Source organism: Loxodonta africana, chromosome 8 (assembly GCF_030014295.1).
Source record: "Loxodonta africana isolate mLoxAfr1 chromosome 8, mLoxAfr1.hap2, whole genome shotgun sequence".
Taxonomy (NCBI): domain Eukaryota; kingdom Metazoa; phylum Chordata; class Mammalia; order Proboscidea; family Elephantidae; genus Loxodonta; species Loxodonta africana.
In genome coordinates this window covers 41896281-41912506 of record NC_087349.1, presented here as the reverse complement: position 1 = coordinate 41912506, position 16226 = coordinate 41896281, and the positions used below count along the sequence as shown (strand labels likewise).

Sequence of the window (16226 nt, the reverse complement as noted above, 5' to 3'; positions counted from 1 at the left end):
TATAGCTCTACAAGACCATTTGCCCTACTAGATGGTTAGCTACTTAAGGGCAGGAATTGCACATGTATCTGGAGCTCAGAAGAACTTGGTTAAGTTGAATCTAAATTGAGATATAAACATGAATCAAACAGACTTCAACCTAGAGAACTTCACACAATTTAGTTCAGAGAACATTACTGTTAAATTTTGACAAAAATACATACATTACCACCAGGGCGGAAGTTAAGAGCGATGAAAAGAAAACAAACAATAGTTTAGAACTTTATTTCATTTATTTAGAACCCACTTGGTTCTATAAATGTGTGCATATGCTTCTGACTGTGATGTTCAGTTCAAAAACATTTATTCTGCACCTACTGTATGCAAGATTCAGTTATTAACATTGTGGAACATGTAAAGGGATTTTACAATACAGTAGAAGAGTCAGGCAAGTATACGAATGATTCTAATACAAGATAGAATGTGACAGTGGTTAGGGAAAAGAATTACGATAGGTGAGAAGGGAATTTATTTTTATCATTACAAATCTGAACTTTATTCTTAGGGATGAGAGGCTTGGGGCATGTTAACTGGATTAATACATTTAAAAGTGATTTTCAACTGTACTATATTTAACGTATTTTCCTATTTCGGGCAACTTCTGTCCAAAACTACCAATAAATCGGACTGCTATATTCGATACAAACGGTTAAGATCAATCTGAACTAAAACTGGGAACCCTGCAACGGCTGGTTGTGGATAATTGCCTCATTAAAAAAACAAACAAGACTAAAAAAGGAGCCACCTGTATATTCTAAGAATTTGTTAACGGAAAGGTGTTTCCAATTCAAAACGAGACCTTCTTTAGTGAAGTGTCTATCATCCGTTCTAGGTCTTACACTCTTCGTGGAATTGAACGCTTCACCCTCCAGTCAAGAACTGCGGCAACAGCCAGTGGCTGCCAACGTAGGCCACCGGGTGCAGGGTATCAGGACTTCAGGGAAGCCCCGGACACGTGGAGGGGCGGGGGCAGTTGAAACGAGGAGCAGGCAGAAACTAGGTGTTCCCAAAACATCCGGAAGGAAGGGGACAGTGAGCCCCTAGGCAAACAGGTCGGCGAGGCTAGAACCCAGACGCCAGAGGGCCGGGCGGAGGGGAGTAGTCATGTCGAGACCGGAAAACTTTCTGCAAAGCAACGGGTTGAGTCCATCACTGTGGCCCAAATGCGGAGCAGGGCAGCCCCCCAGGCCCACGATCCGGCCGGACCCTGACTCCTTACCGTCCTGCAGAAGCTCCCGGACTGTCGCTGCAGCCGCTCCAGAGCCCAGAGCCCCAAGGCCAGCCACAACGACGCCGCCGTCGCCACCTTCCATGTTGGCCAGGTGCTGGGTTGATGGCGTCACCGTGGACCCGGCCCAGATGGTGACGCAAAATCCTGGCGCCGCCCGCTCCGCCCGTGGCAGGCCTGGCGACTCGATTCGGCGACCGTGGCTGGACAGAGCTCGGTTGGAACTCGCGTGCAGAAGGGGGCGGGTGCCGAGGGCCCAATTGCGCAGGGGAAGCTGAAGGCGCCGGGCTGGAGCTTTCCACCGCCTTCTGCCCCAGCTCTGAGCGGGGCCGCTAGGGTTGGCATCGTTCCTCTGGCCAAGGAGAAGGTGGACGCCGAACGCGGCCGCAGCGCTTTTCTCTAATGCAAGTATTAAACCTAGGCAAACGGGCTTCACCGCAGAAGACAGGAGAGAAGGGCGAATGTTTCAGGGAGCTTCGCTCGCACTCCACATTCAGAGCAGACTGGAGGTAGTTGCTACCCAGCTTCATCTGTCACACGGTTTGGCACCCAATCCTGGAGTACAGGCGGGCGGGAAAAGTTTGGAAGGAAAGTTGGAGAGGATGAATGGAAGACAATTTGGGAAAACTTAGTTGGTATTCACTATCTCTGCACTCCCTCCGTGAGATCTTAACCTTCTGCTTTTTCTCTTCCTCTCAGTTTCAGCCATGTGCTATGAGTCACGTCACATTTTTTCTTAGTTGCAGACCGATGGATTGCCTGTATCTCAACTAACAGTATTGAAGCTGTAAGATCAAGTTAGTTCCTATTGTATCTTCTTGGCGATACATCTGTATTATTGACCAATATCCTAGATTTCTCCCAATTACAAATACTGATAAATTAACAGATCTACTACAAATGGAAACCCTGGTGGCGTAGTGGTTAAGAGCTACTTCCGCTAACCAAAAGGTCGGCAGTTTGAATCCACCAGGCTGCTTGGAAACTCTATGGGGCAGTTCTACTCTGTTATATAGGGTCTCTGTGAGTCAGAATCGACTATGCAAGAGGTCTTAAGCATTTCCACATAAAAGTAAAGAAGCTATAACTTTTCTATACAGTAGGTGTGTAAACAGGGAACCAGTTTTTTCTAGTTGTGGAGCTACATGGTTCTCTTGATTCTGTTGATAGTATTTCTAGAAGGTATTATAGTAGTCTTTACTCTGTGCTAAACGCTGTACCAAGTACTTTATAAATCTAAATGCATTTAACATTCATAATAACTTAAATAGGGAAGTCTCATGTTACACTACACTGTTCTTTCTCTTGATGTTGTCTGAGACGTTTTTCCGTAATATAATTTGATACAGTCATGACGTGAATGGTATTGATCTGAATGGAGGTCACACGAGTTGCCAAAGGCCATGTTCTCAGATTCACCTTAGTTTTTCATTACCCATAATTCACAAAATTAGTTCGTTTTTAATAATTCATAAATGTTAATGAAGAGTATTATCTTTGAATTATGAATTGTTTTTCTTTTCTTGACATTTACATTGGAAGACTAGAAGAATTGCATAATATTCATTCATTCAGTGAAGAGTTTTGAGCCACTGCTATTCATGCTGGCATGAGTTTACAAGCATAAGATGCAACTCTTATCCTAAAAGAGCTAATGGTAAAGTAGCTAGTCATTTAAACAAACAATTGTACCTCGTGCAATGGGTGAATAGATTTACTTATTCCAGTGATTCCAAGCTTGGCTGCACATTGAAATCACCTGGGATGCTTTAGAAACCACTGATGCCTGTACCTTATACCCAGAGATTTTGATTTAATTGGTCTGGGTTATGGCTTGGGCATCCTGATCCTTAAACACTCCCCAGATTATTCCAGTGTACAACTAAAGTTAAAAGTTACTGATTTAATTCATTCAGCAAATAATTTCTTGAGAGAGGCTTTCTTTGTGCTACATACTAAAACTGTAACAATGAATAAGAAATTTTCCTTGCTAAAGTCACAAATGACCTAATTGCCATTGGACACTTTTAGTCTTTACCTTGCCTAACTTTTCTGTGATGTTGAAGATGCATATCATCTCCCTACCTTGTAATACTCCCCTCTCTTGGCTTTTGAATCTCTTTTCAGGTTTATTCCTCCCAGCTGCAGAGTTCATCTCTCAGTCTCCTTTGCATTCTCTTTTCTTCCATTCCTTAAATGTTAATCTTCCTAAGGATTTCTTGCAAGATATGACATTCCTAAGTGCCTTGTCGGTGTTTTTAGTTTCAACCTATTACCTAAAGACTCTCAATATATATCTCCAGCTTACCTCTAAGTCCCATATCTGTATAACCACTTATAAGGCATCACCACCTGGAAATCTCTTGAGCACATCAAGTTCACTGTGCGCAGATGTGAATGCACGTCTCCCTGCCAAAACCTGTTCCTTCTTCTCATTCTCTATCTCATCGATCGGCGGTGCCATCCACCTAGTCTCTCAAGCCAAAAGCATATGAGTCATTCTAGATTGTTAGGTGCCATCTAGTCAATTCCAACTCGTGGTGACCCTATGTACAACAGAGCGAAACACTGGCCAGCCCTATACCGTGTTCACAATCGTTATACTTAAGCCTATTGTTGCAGCCACTGTGTCAATCCATCTCATTGAGGGTCTTCCTCTTTTTTGCTGACCCTCTACTTTAGCAGGCATGATGTTCTTCTCCAGGGACTGATCCCTCCTGATAACGTGTCCAAAGTATGTGAGACGTATGTTGCCTGATTAGGGTCTGTGCCCTGAAGCAGTTGAGCCAATGAAATGTACTGCAAGTCAGAAAGTGAGAAAGTTTATTTAAAAAACGACAGCAATGCAGGCTGTCTCTATGGAGTCCCGAAAGGCAGTTTTACATTAGAGCTTATATGTGATTTTTACAAGGATTAGAAATGACTTTGTAGCACGCAGGGCATGGCTGGATGAGCTGTTCATTACAAGATAATTACAAGAGACTCTTAACAGACTAAAGAGATACATGTTGGACATCTCCATATCTCCATGTGGGGGGTTGTAAGTCACAGGTGGCTGGACATAACAAAACAAAGTCATTAGCATCAGATTAAAACAAAGTCATTAACAAAGGTATGCTGAAAGGAGAAGGCAGGCAGAGAAAAAAAGATTCATCATGGCATTAATTATGGCAGCTCTCAACTGGCCATTTTGAAAGGGAGAAAACATGCTAGGGAGTATTAGGGTCATATGTAGTCTCACCATCCTTGCCTCTAAGGAGCACTCTGGTTGTGCTTCCAAGACATATTTGTTCTTCTGGCAGTCCATGATATATTCAGTGTTCTTCTCCAACACCACAATTCAAATGCATCCTTGGTCTTCCTTATTCATTGTCCAGCTTTCACATGCATATGAGGGAATTGAAAACACCATGGCTTGGGTCAGGTGCACCTTAGTCTTCGAGGTGACATCTTTGCTTTTCAACCCTTTAAAGAGGTCTTTTGCAACAGATTTACCCAATGCAATGCATCTTCTGATTTCTTGATTGCTGCTTCCATGGGCGTTGATTGTGGACCCAAGTAAAATGAAATCCTTGACAACTTAAATCTTTTCTCCCCTTATCATTATGTTGCATATTGGTCCAGTTGTGAGGATTTTTGTTTTCTTTATGTTGAGGTGTAATCCATACTGAAGGCTGTGGTCTTTGATCTTCATCAGTAAGTGCTTCAAGTCCTCTTCACTTCTAGCAAGCACGGTTGTGTCATCAGTGTAACACAGGTTGTTAATGAGTCTTCCTCCAGTCTTGATGCCCCATTGTTCTTCATATAGTCCATCTTCTCGGATGATTTGCTCAGCATACAGATTGAATAAAAATAGGTACTGCATAACATGTGTTGTTACCAAGTGACTTTCTTGTTTAACTATCTTACTAGTTGATTTTGATTTTTAAATAGCTCCTAAATGTGTTCCCTTTTCTGTAGCCTCACTCCCAGCATCCCAGGTCAAATACTTATTACCCATGGCTTGGTCTTCTACTGGCCTGCTTACTGAAATTTTGCCACAAGCCCTAACCCATTCAGTCATATTTTTCTAAATCAGAAGTCTAATTGGATAATTTCCCTAACAGTAATATGTCACAAAAAGGAAGGGGTAAAGTTATAACTAGTGTGCAAGGAGAGACATAAAACCTGTAAAAAGAGATGTGATATGCCCATGAAAGTAGGTCATATGCACATGTTAGCATGTTGCATGCATATGTAAATATCACCCATGAAGGAAGAAAGGTTGTTAAGAACTGAGGCCCTATAGCATGTAATCTTAACATGATATATAAGATCCATTACTATCTAGTACTCCTCCCTTCCCTCTCTAGTCTAGTTACAACTCCGACAACACTGAACTACTTATAGTTCACTGAAACACGAACAAGTCTCGTGCGTCCATGAGTTGTTCTCTGTAATTGGACACCCCCATCTCCCATGTAGTGTCAGTTCAAGCTTACCTTCCTCCTCTATTGATGACTCCCTTCACTTGCCACAATGCATCTTTATTTTTACAGACACACACCCACACACACACATATATATATATATTCATTAGAGCTATTACAGGAAGACTTGGTGGTGCAGTGGTTAAAGTGCTTGGCTGCTAATCAAAAGGTCAGCAGTTTGAACCAACCAATGGCTCTGTGGGAGAAAAGACCAGGTGATCTGCTCACATAAAGATTACAGCCTAGGAAACCTTATGGGGCAGTTCCACGCTGTCATAGGGTCACTATGAGTTGGAATCAACTCGACGGCAAACAACAAGAGGTATGACAACTACTAAATTGTTTTGTGTAATGGTGTTAACTCCCTAATTTTTGAGGGTACAAGAAATGGATTTTCATTTGTATTCCTTACAAGTAGCAGGAACTCAGTATTTGTTGAATGAATAAATGATTGAATGAATAAAAACATGTCCATACCCTCAGAAACTCTAGGGGAGACAGACATATGTTGTTATTGTTATCACTATTTTAAAAAATAATTGCAAATGCAAATGATACCATAGCAGAGGCATATCCAGGGTGTTGTAGGTAAATAAGAGGAAGATCAGTGTGGAGTTCAGGGAAGGCTGTTACAGTCATCAAGGTGAGGGATTATGAGTACAGAGACTGTGAGGCAATTAAGATGTGCTCAATATTTAGCTAAAGGTACTACGTGGATAAAGCATTTGTGGGAGATGGTGAAGTCTAGGGCAGGCCCCAGTTTTCTGACTTGAGTAAATATGGGCAGATGGTGATGGCATAACCAAAATATGAAATGCAAGAGAGAAGGAATAGGTTTGACCCATGAAGAGGAAGCTGCTTTCCTGTTGCTTATACTTATTATATAGGTGGCTTACATCCTTCTAATCACAAATTTTCATTAAAAAAAAAAAGCAGCTACTAACTTTAAATTTTTATTAAGTCAGACTGATGGAGAAGTGATCAGTAAAACTACAGTAGTTTGTCTTATTCCAGCTGTGCACTCTACCTAAGGAAATTGAAATTCATGAGGCATTTTTATGCTGTATCAATACTTAGAAATAGAGCCAGAGACTTTATAATAGAGACTTATAAATAGAGGCAGAATTATGTTGTATCCTATTTGATACTGCAAAAAAGAAGCTAAAAAAATTCCTGAGCCCACGAGCCTGATGAAAAGTATATGTTCTTGGCAATCAAACTTGTTAGAATGATGTTAATTCAACTAGTGAAAGTATACTTTCTCTGTGCAAACTGATTATCTTTTTCAGATCTAAAATAAATCTGTATTCATGAAGAGTGACTGCATAAAAACCATAGTATGCCAAGAAAGAAAAAAAGATCCAGTTGAAATGTTTTGCTCTGGACAGCTGGTAAAAGTCTGTGCCCCAATGGTTCGATATTCGAAGTAAGTATTGTAAATGGTTAATGAGCTAAGACGTGATTTCCTTTTTATGCCTTGAGTTTTTAAAAAGTACTATAACGCCACCCCACCACATGGGCTCTTCAAATGCCCTGCTTTGGAATCACAATATAGGCTTGAGTACTAGTGCTACCACTTTCCTGGTATGTGCATGACTGTAAGTAGGACAGTTAACCTCTCCAAGCTTCACTTTTCACACCTGTAAAAATGGTAGTGGCTATAACTCACCTATGAGGATATGGAGCACTGGTGGCATAGTGATTAAGAGCTATGGCTGCTGCTAACCAAAAGATTGGTAGTTCACTTCCACCAACAGCTCCTTGGAAACCCTATGGGGCAGTTTTACTCTGTCTGTAGGGTTGCTATGAGTCGGGATCGACTCGAAGGCAACGGGTTTGGTTTGATTTTTTGGTATAAGGGTATAGTGAATATTAAGTGGATATAAACATTCCTGTACACGTTTTCTTGTGCATCTAACTGTTCATTCCTCTGGGATAAATGCCCAGGAATATAATTGCTGGGTCACATGGTATTTGCAAGTTTAGTTTTATAAGCAAGTTTAGTTTTATAAGCAAGTTTAGTTTTATAAGAAATTACCAGACTTATTCAGAGCGGCTGTACCATTATATACAAATAATGTATGAATGATCCAGTTTGTCCTCATCCTTACCAAGTATTGCCATTGCTTTTTATTTTAGCCATTCTGATGGGTGTGTAGTTTTCTTATGTTTGTTTTATGTGTACTATCCAGGAGCCCTGGTGGCATAGTGGTTAAGAGCAGTGACTGCTAACCAAAAGGTTGGCAGTTTGAATCCACCAGCCACTCCTTGGAAACCCTATGACCTACCTTGTCCTATAGAGTCACTATAAGTTGGAATCAACTTGATGGCAGCAGGTTTTAATGGGTTTATCCAGAGTTTTAGTTATACTTGTAGGAGGAATAAGTATACCTATCCCATTCTCCTAGAGGTGGAAATTTCCCCAATAAGTATTTAATAGTTAATTAAATTTGGAAGTACACATGAGTATGATGTTTTCTAAATGCCTGATTGAAGTTTTATATGCTCACAGGTTGGCTTTTAGAACACTAGTAAGAAAATACAATTGTGATCTGTGTTATACACCAATGATAGTTGCTGCTGATTTTGTCAGATCTTTAAAAGCCAGAGACAGTGAATTTACCACAAATCAAGGTATGTGAAACCCAATTTGCTGACTTTGCAGAAGTTTTTAAAAATGAAAAGAAAAATCTCAACTATCTTGTTTAATCAAAGATAATACAATTCAGAGGTTTTATTTCAGAATCTTTTAGCGTACAGTTCTTACTCCAGGTACAAATTCACTTGCTTTCCTTTTCAAAGTAGAAGTAAATCATGCAATCAATGTTTTTACTGAGTGCCTTATGAATGTAGCAATAAGACCAGCCTTTGCTAGGGCTCCCATCCTTTGACCTGAACTATTAGAACAGATTACAGTCTACAGTGACCTTTCTAAAATGAAAATTTGATCATATCTCTGCCCTGCTTAATATTCTTCTTGGACTTCTCATTTCCTAAAGCAATAGTTCTCAAAGTGTGATCCCCAGACCAGCAGAATTACAATCATCTGGAAATATGTCAGAAATGGAAATTTGGGGGCTCCACCCCAGACCTACTGAATCAAAAACTCTGGAGTGCATTCAATAGTCTGTGTTTTAACAAGCTCCCCAGGTGATTCTGAGCTTGCTAAAGATTAAGAATCACTGACCTAAAGAATAAAATTTTAGTATTTGAGGATAATACTCAAAGTCCTTCATGATCTAGCCTCTGAATACATTTTCTGCAGCCTTATCTTCCCTCAGCTCTTCTCCATAGCCCACTGACTTTATTCTTCAAAAATACTAAATTATCTTAAGTCCTGAACATGCCCTGTTCTCTCACTTCTCTATCTAGAATGCACTGCACATTCATGCCTGTCTCCCAGATCCTGATCTCTCTGGCAAACTACAGTTCATGCTTCTTAATCCAGTGTTCAAAGTTTGTGGCCAAGGAACGTTTCCTTATCATCATGTACTCATGTCCTCCCTCTTAAGTACTAGCTCTGCGTTGTTTACTTAACCATACTGCATTATAACTTCTTCTATACATGCCTGTCTCTCCCACTAGGTTATGGGTTCCTTGGGAGCGGGAGCTATTTCTTATCAGTTTGTATCCTCAGTATCTAACACAGTGTTGTAAATATATTAGACTAATAAACAGTTGTTGCAATATTATAACTCTCCTGAGTTACAAAGGGGAAAGCACCCAATATCCTCATAAAAGGAAAAGCAGATTCTCCTCTGCTATCATAATCCTGTAAATCAGTAGATAGCCATAGGCATCCTGAATCAATGCATCCAGGGTGATGCCCCAAAATTGCATTTTTAGCAAACACCCAATGAATCTCATACAGAAAAGTAAGAAACACTTTAAGAAACATTAAAATATATCTATCCGAAGCTTGTAACATCTACCTAAAGATAAGAAAAAGCTGCTCTTTAAAGCCTAGGAAAGCTCTGATACATTTGGCTATATTAAAACTTGAAGCTTTTGTATATAAAAGACCACACATATGTATATGCAAAGACAAACAAAAAACTAGGAAAAAATATTCATAACAGATATGATAGAGAGCAGGCCTGATTATTTTATTAAAAAAAGTTTATAAATAGTGAAAAAATGTACAAAGATTATGAAAAGACAGCCCACAAATAAAAATATACAAATGTTGGATATATGTTATGGGATAGGTTATAAGGAAACAAGAACTTTCATCCATATTGGTGTGTGTCTGTATTGGTAACCTGTTTTGGAAGATAATTTTATAATTATCAAAATGTTAAATGGTTTTAGGAATTTACCCTACGAATATACTCACAAAGGCATGTACGTAATAGTACCTCCATTGTGGCATTATTTGCAAGGGCCACAGAAGAAAAATAATCTTGAAGTAGAATACTGTGCATACTATAATACTAAACTATATGATTGCCTACATCATATACATACAATAGAACACTAGCTACTAAAAAGAATAAAATAGGTCTGTGTACATCTCCCAGGTACATCAGGAAAAACATCAGTAGGCACAGCAATGTATATAGAACATTCACATTTGTTTATATGAGTATCTGCATAAAATAAAATCGTTCTGGAAGGATACAATAAATTAATTCTCACCTTTGAAAAGAGGATTTGTTTGCCAAGAGCGTGGGAGAACTTTTACTTTTCATTTTATCACATTTTGCACTGTTTAATTTTTTACTAAATATAAACTGCTTTTAATTTAAAATGTTTAGAATTATTTTTCAGTGCCATCTTACTTGAACAGATGCTTCTTAGGCTAGAAATAGTTACTGTTGTTGTTTTATCCTGTACAGATATTACAGTTTTTTTTTTTTTTAATCTTTTTGTATGTGTGTATAAATTTTTTTTTCCTGTGACTTTTAATGATGAGCTATTCATTTTATCAGGTGATTGCCCATTGATTGTTCAGTTTGCTGCTAATGATGCAAGACTGTTATCTGATGCTGCTCGTATAGTCTGTCCTTATGCGAATGGAATAGACATTAACTGTGGTTGCCCTCAGAGGTAAAGCTCAAAGAAGTTGGAAGAACTTTTAAAAAGATTAGAAAAAAATCTATGTGAACATGGTAAACTATCTTTCTAGTTTTCCAAAACTTAAAAAGTAGGAAAAAGAGAGTTAAAGCACCAGGAATCCAAATTAGAAGCAAGGAAACATTATTTAGGAACATAACTGCAAAGCTCTTTTCTGATGGCTGAGCCAGCGTATAGACGCTTCAAGTATTTTAAAAAAAAAAAAAATTTTTTTTTTTTTTTACCACTAGAATTTTTATGTGTGGATTTGCCTTGAACCTCATCTACAAGTATTTATGTAAGAATCTAATGTTTACAGCAATCCCTAAAATTTATTTTTACTGCCAATGTTAGACAACCCTACTATAAAAACTATGATTCTTTGATTTGGGAGGTCACCACAGTTTCTCCCAATGAATTTTTCTTATAAAAATTCTTTTTTTATGATAACCTTTTCTTTCTATGCCAGTTATTTAGTTGAGTTTAAGTAACTGGGTGTTGACTAAATGTACTTAATTTGATAATAATACCTGTACCTTACTGGCACTGTACTAGGTTATCTGTAAATAATTTAAAATGTTTCTAAAGAAGAAATTCAAGATTTTAAACACAGTACAATCCAGATCAGCTTAGACAAATTTTACAGTAATTAGGAGAGTTAATAAGCTGTAAGCCAAAAATGTCTTTCTACTCTTGAAACTAATAAAACCTCTTATGTATAATAAACATCAAATTTGGAATTAAGAAAGTCTGAAGTAACTGCAATTAATTACAAATACTTAAATCTATTTTGGTTGGATAAATTTTAATTTTCTCACTTGCCAGTGAAAACCACTTCCCTAAGTACTTTTTAATCTGGGAACATATTTTTCGTAATCTCAGATAGATCCACTTCAAGATGTTGGATCTATCAGTTTGAAAGTTCTGCTTCCATTCCAGATCACTAGGCAGAGACAGAGATAGATGCAGTTAGTGTATTTCAGTTCTTCCATTTAGATTTTTATCTTCTCTTCCAGCTATTTACCAGTTCTGTTTTGTGTGTGTGTGTTTTTCTCTTTATAAAGGTGGGCAATGGCAGAAGGTTATGGGGCTTGCTTAATCAATAAGCCAGAGCTTGTTCAAGATATGGTGAAACAAGTAAAAAATGAAGTGGAAAACCCCAGATTTTCAATATCTATTAAAATAAGGTAAAGACAATATTTTAATCTATTGACGAGGTTGTCAGTTACTTAGGAAATAAGAAAATATTCCTTTTGTTCAAGTGGTAGGAGCTTAATAAATTGGTAACTGGTATATGGAAATGTTGAAACAAGATATTTAGTAAATAAAAATACAGCCAAAATTTTTACTTATAATCAAAAACTTCTTCACATTTTTAACAAATATTAAAATATCCCTTTATTATGGAAAACTTTTCCTAAAATAAACCCTCAGTTTTTCCATGTACTGTGTAATTAGTATTAAGAAACATTCCTGGTACCAAAAGTAGAATATAGTAAAGATAAATGCACTAAAATTTCACAATGAAAATAAAATACATCAGGAATCAGTTTTTGGTAACAGGTTCAAAACATTTCAAGATAAAGTATTGTGTACTCCTTTCCATTTAAAGATTGGGATATGCACAGCAAATATCGGGATATAAAATACCAAATCCATTGCTGTTGAGTCAATTCTGACCCATAATGACTCTATAGGACAGAGTAGAACTACTTCATAGGGTTTCCAGGGCTGTAAATATTTATAGAAGCAGACTGCCACATCTTCCTCTGGCAGAGCCGCTGATGGGTTTCAACCACCGACCTTCAGTTAGCAGCCAAGCACTTAACCACCGCACCACCAGAGCTCGTTAAATATTAGGATAGCATCTTTAATTCATCTGTGACAGTACTTTGTTATACCCAAAATGATAGAGCACTAGATACAAGGAAGCTTGTTTGTCATCCTGTTGTTGCCAATAGCGAAATAGCTAAATTTGAAGTCTTAAGTGGGAACTGACCCTTGAACAAAACCTGATAGTGGCATGAATTGATAGTATGATATAACGAAGTTAACTAAATAATGTATTAGATGGAATATCATTTTATTTAGTTTATTAACTGCAGCCTTAAGATTTGTGTGCTGTGAACAGGTAGATATAATTTTGAAATTACAGGATTCATGGTGACCTGACGAGAACTGTAGATCTTTGTAGGAAGGCTGAAGCAACGGGAGTTTCTTGGATTACAGTCCACGGAAGAACGGTTGAAGAAAGACATCAACCAGTCCACTATGATGCCATTAAGATAATTAAAGAAAATATGTCTATTCCTGTCATTGCTAATGGAGACATCAAAACCTTAAAAGAAGCAGAAAATGTATGGCAAATTACTGGGACAAATGGTAAGATAAGTACTTAGGGCTTTTGTCTTTTAATTAGCAAAACACACACACACACACACACACGGAGGTAGGGGAGTAATGTTAATGTGATTTTCATTATTTTTCATTAACATTAAGTCATATTTTCATGTTGTACTGACTTAAGCTAAAAACTTATTAAATGGCATTAACTCTTCTACTTGGGGACAGTAACCAAAAAAAACAGATAACATTGAGTAGATTCCAACTCATGGTGACCACATGTGTGTCAGAGTAGAACTGTGCTCCATAGGGTTTTCAATGGCTGATTTTTTGGAAGTAGATCACCAGGCCCCTGAATGGACTCAAACTGCCAGCCTTATAGTTAGCAGCCAATCAAGTTAACCATTTGCACCACCCAGAGACTCCTTAGAAACAATAAATTTTATAAATGGGGTAAATTAATTTGGTTACTTTTCTGCCACCAATTAAGAATCTTTCAGATAGCCTATTAGCAAAATAGAGCACCTAGAATAGAAATGAGAGTTAATGAACTCAAGTGATCATAGGAGCCAAAGGAACCGCAGACCTACTGTGCAATTTCATTATCCCCTTAAAATGTTAGCACACCAAGCCCTAGGGTAGGTATCAATAGATGGAGGAACACAGATAAACTTAACTTTAAGCAAACGCAACTTACCCTAAAAAAAACTAAGGACTAATTGTTTAACGTAGAAGCCTTTTAAAAAAAAGAATTTTTGTAAGTACATTTGAACTTCCTTGGTTTACAAAAAAGTACAAAAATTGTTTTGTAATTGAAAACCCTATGGAGCAGTTCTAATCTGCATACATGGGGTCCCCGTGAGTCAAAATTGACTGAAAGCTACTGACAACAACAAAATTGAGTTAAACCAAAAAAAAAAAAAAACCAAACCCACTGCTGTCAAGTCAATTACAACTCATAGCGACCCTATAGTATAGAGTAGAACTTCCCCAGAGTTTTCAAGGAGCACCTGGCGGATTCAAGCTGCTGACCTCTTGGTTAGCAGCCATAGCATTTAACCACTACACCACCACGGTTTCCAACTGAGTTAAACAGACTAATGTAATAAGGGTATTGTGAAACCTTATAATAATGCTGTATTTTTTTTTATAGTCTGAATTTCTTTCGTAGAGTTTGACCTCAAACCAGAGGTTCTTAATGTATGGACAAACATGGTGTGCTTTAATTTGTAGGTGTGATGGTTGCAAGAGGACTCTTAGCAAACCCGGCCATGTTTGCTGGATACGAGGAAACCCCACTGAAATGCATCTGGGACTGGGTTGACATTGCACTTGAACTTGGAACTCCTTATATGTGTTTCCATCAGCATTTAATGTATATGATGGAAAAGATAACTTCGAAGCAGGAAAAAAGAGTATTTAATGCTTTGTCAAGCACATCAGCAGTGTTAGATTACCTTACAGACCATTATGGCATTTGACCCCTTTTTAAATTATTTTAAATTTTATACTTAAAATGAAACCACACAATCTTGGTTTTTACTTTAAATCAGTGGCTCTTGAAATTTAGTATAAAAACAATCCCTTGGGGAACGTTTTTAAAAATCTGTCCTAAACCCCATTTGCACCACCCAGAGACTCTACACCTCGGGTAGTTCAGTGGTGGACCCAAGAATTTACAAGTTTAAAGAAGACACCAGCTGGTTCAAACATCTTGGTCGTCCTGGGTCCAAACATTGACAAAACACTGCCCTGGATCCTACTGTGGATTGGAAAAAAAGAAAATTTTCACGAAGAAATGTTTCTAACATTTTAAATAAAACCTTTTAACACTGAGAAAATATGACTCACATGGTATCTGTAAATTAACAAGAAGTATGTTTTTAGTGAAAATAAGTGCAGAGAAGTGGTAAAACAAATGCCAACATCCATATAAAATGGAAAGGAACAGAAATTCTGTATAGGATTGCGATCAAGGCTTAGATTAAAAATTCAAATTGGAAAATCGAACTAGTACTTTCTAATTGAATTGGAAACCTCAAGATGTTTGTTTTAAATTGTGTGTAACAGAATTTAGTTAGACATGATGCTTTCTATCATTTAAAACTAAGATTCCATTGAACTCTTAAAATGACATTAGGTTTTTTATATTTCAAGCTTTACTGATCATTAGAAGAGTGAGAGCTTGATAAATACAACCGTATCTGAAATGCTGAAGTTAATTGCAGTCCCCACATTTTAAGTAGAAAGTTTGGTAGCTAATCTGAAGGTGATTATATACTTGAGATAATATTTCCTAGAGAATAGTAACAAGGTTTTATTTTTAATATAAAAATACCCCATTTTTAGTGATGTTATTTTTGTGCCTCCCAGCAATTGATAATAAATTTAACTTTAAAGTTCCATGATTTGAAAATGTTACTAATAGTATTTTATTAGTGAATGTGCCATTGTAAGAATTAAGTATCCCCAGCAGAAATACAGTTCCATAATTAATATTGTTCTATATTACCAACATGGAAACAGTTATGAGACAATTATCTAAAATTGCTTATTAAATGGGATATTAATTGAATCAATCTTAACATAAGCGCTGTCCTTAGTTTTTTCTTAAGAACATTTATTGGGCTTTCACTTTTCAACTGATGCATTTTTAAAAATAAACTTGCATTTTCACTTCATATGACCATGGTCAAAGCTTAGTCATTTTTATGTTTGTAAATTAACGCTGGAGATAATTATACTAAACTTGTGAGCACAGCGGCATCATTAGAGTAAGCTGCACAGTGTTTTGGAAGGGCAACAAGTTATTACGTGTTTGTTTTTAATTCTGCATGATTATATTCAAAGTCCTCTTTTTCTTTCTTATATGTAATCAAATATATTTGTGATAAAATGAAAAAAGTACCTGTTTAAATGTTTTTATATTCTCCAGTTCTTTTTACTTCAACATGTAATGTTCCCAAAATTGTCTCCAGGAGGATGGTACTTTTATTTGCATTCTAGATATGTTGTCAATATTGAAGACAATAATTTGAGTGTATTCGCACAATTCAAAGACCTGGAAGATACCAATAACTCAAATCATTTGC

General features: G+C 37.4%; 2 protein-coding genes across 16 annotated transcripts in view; one reads left to right on the top strand and one right to left on the bottom strand.

Moving 5' to 3' along the window:
- Positions 1-1399, bottom strand: part of COG5 (component of oligomeric golgi complex 5) — a 330055-nt gene extending 328656 nt beyond the window's left edge. For 3 of the 4 annotated variants that reach the window (XR_010322654.1, XM_064289835.1, XM_064289836.1), the window contains exon 1: positions 1259-1397. Coding sequence is in view for 3 of the 4 variants with exons in the window: in XM_064289835.1 (XP_064145905.1) it covers positions 1259-1352 (94 nt within the window). In the remaining variant the exon portion in view is untranslated. Of the gene's footprint in view, positions 1-1258 lie in introns of all 4 variants that reach the window. The other variant, XM_003407008.4, reaches the window with a different exon arrangement.
- A 40-nt stretch (positions 1400-1439) lies between these two features.
- DUS4L (dihydrouridine synthase 4 like) lies at positions 1440-16009 on the top strand. 12 transcript variants are annotated; one of them, XM_064289845.1, is made up of 8 exons: positions 1442-1671; positions 1967-2054; positions 7026-7162; positions 8249-8370; positions 10668-10785; positions 11856-11978; positions 12947-13173; positions 14368-16000. In XM_064289845.1, the coding sequence occupies exons 3-8, from the start codon at positions 7047-7049 to the stop codon at positions 14613-14615; spliced, it is 954 nt and encodes a 317-aa protein (XP_064145915.1). In that variant the 5' UTR covers positions 1442-1671; positions 1967-2054; positions 7026-7046; the 3' UTR covers positions 14616-16000. The 12 variants fall into 12 exon arrangements, with proteins under 12 accessions (XP_064145916.1, XP_064145915.1, XP_064145913.1 ...); XM_064289843.1 differs by having other exon boundaries at positions 1967-2064; XM_064289842.1 differs by having other exon boundaries at positions 1967-6058.
- Positions 16010-16226: the final 217 nt, after the last annotated feature.

What these genes read in the sequence shown, in the direction of transcription:
- DUS4L (XM_064289845.1), top strand. Translation starts at nt 7,047, where the DNA reads ATGAAGAGTGACTGCATAAAAACCATAGTATGCCAAGAAAGAAAAAAA. An exon ending in CCAATGGTTCGATATTCGAA is followed by an intron (nt 7,163 to 8,248) that starts GTAAGTATTGTA and finishes ATATGCTCACAG; the next exon opens with GTTGGCTTTTAGAACACTAG. An exon ending in AACTGTGGTTGCCCTCAGAG is followed by an intron (nt 10,786 to 11,855) that starts GTAAAGCTCAAA and finishes CTCTTTATAAAG; the next exon opens with GTGGGCAATGGCAGAAGGTT.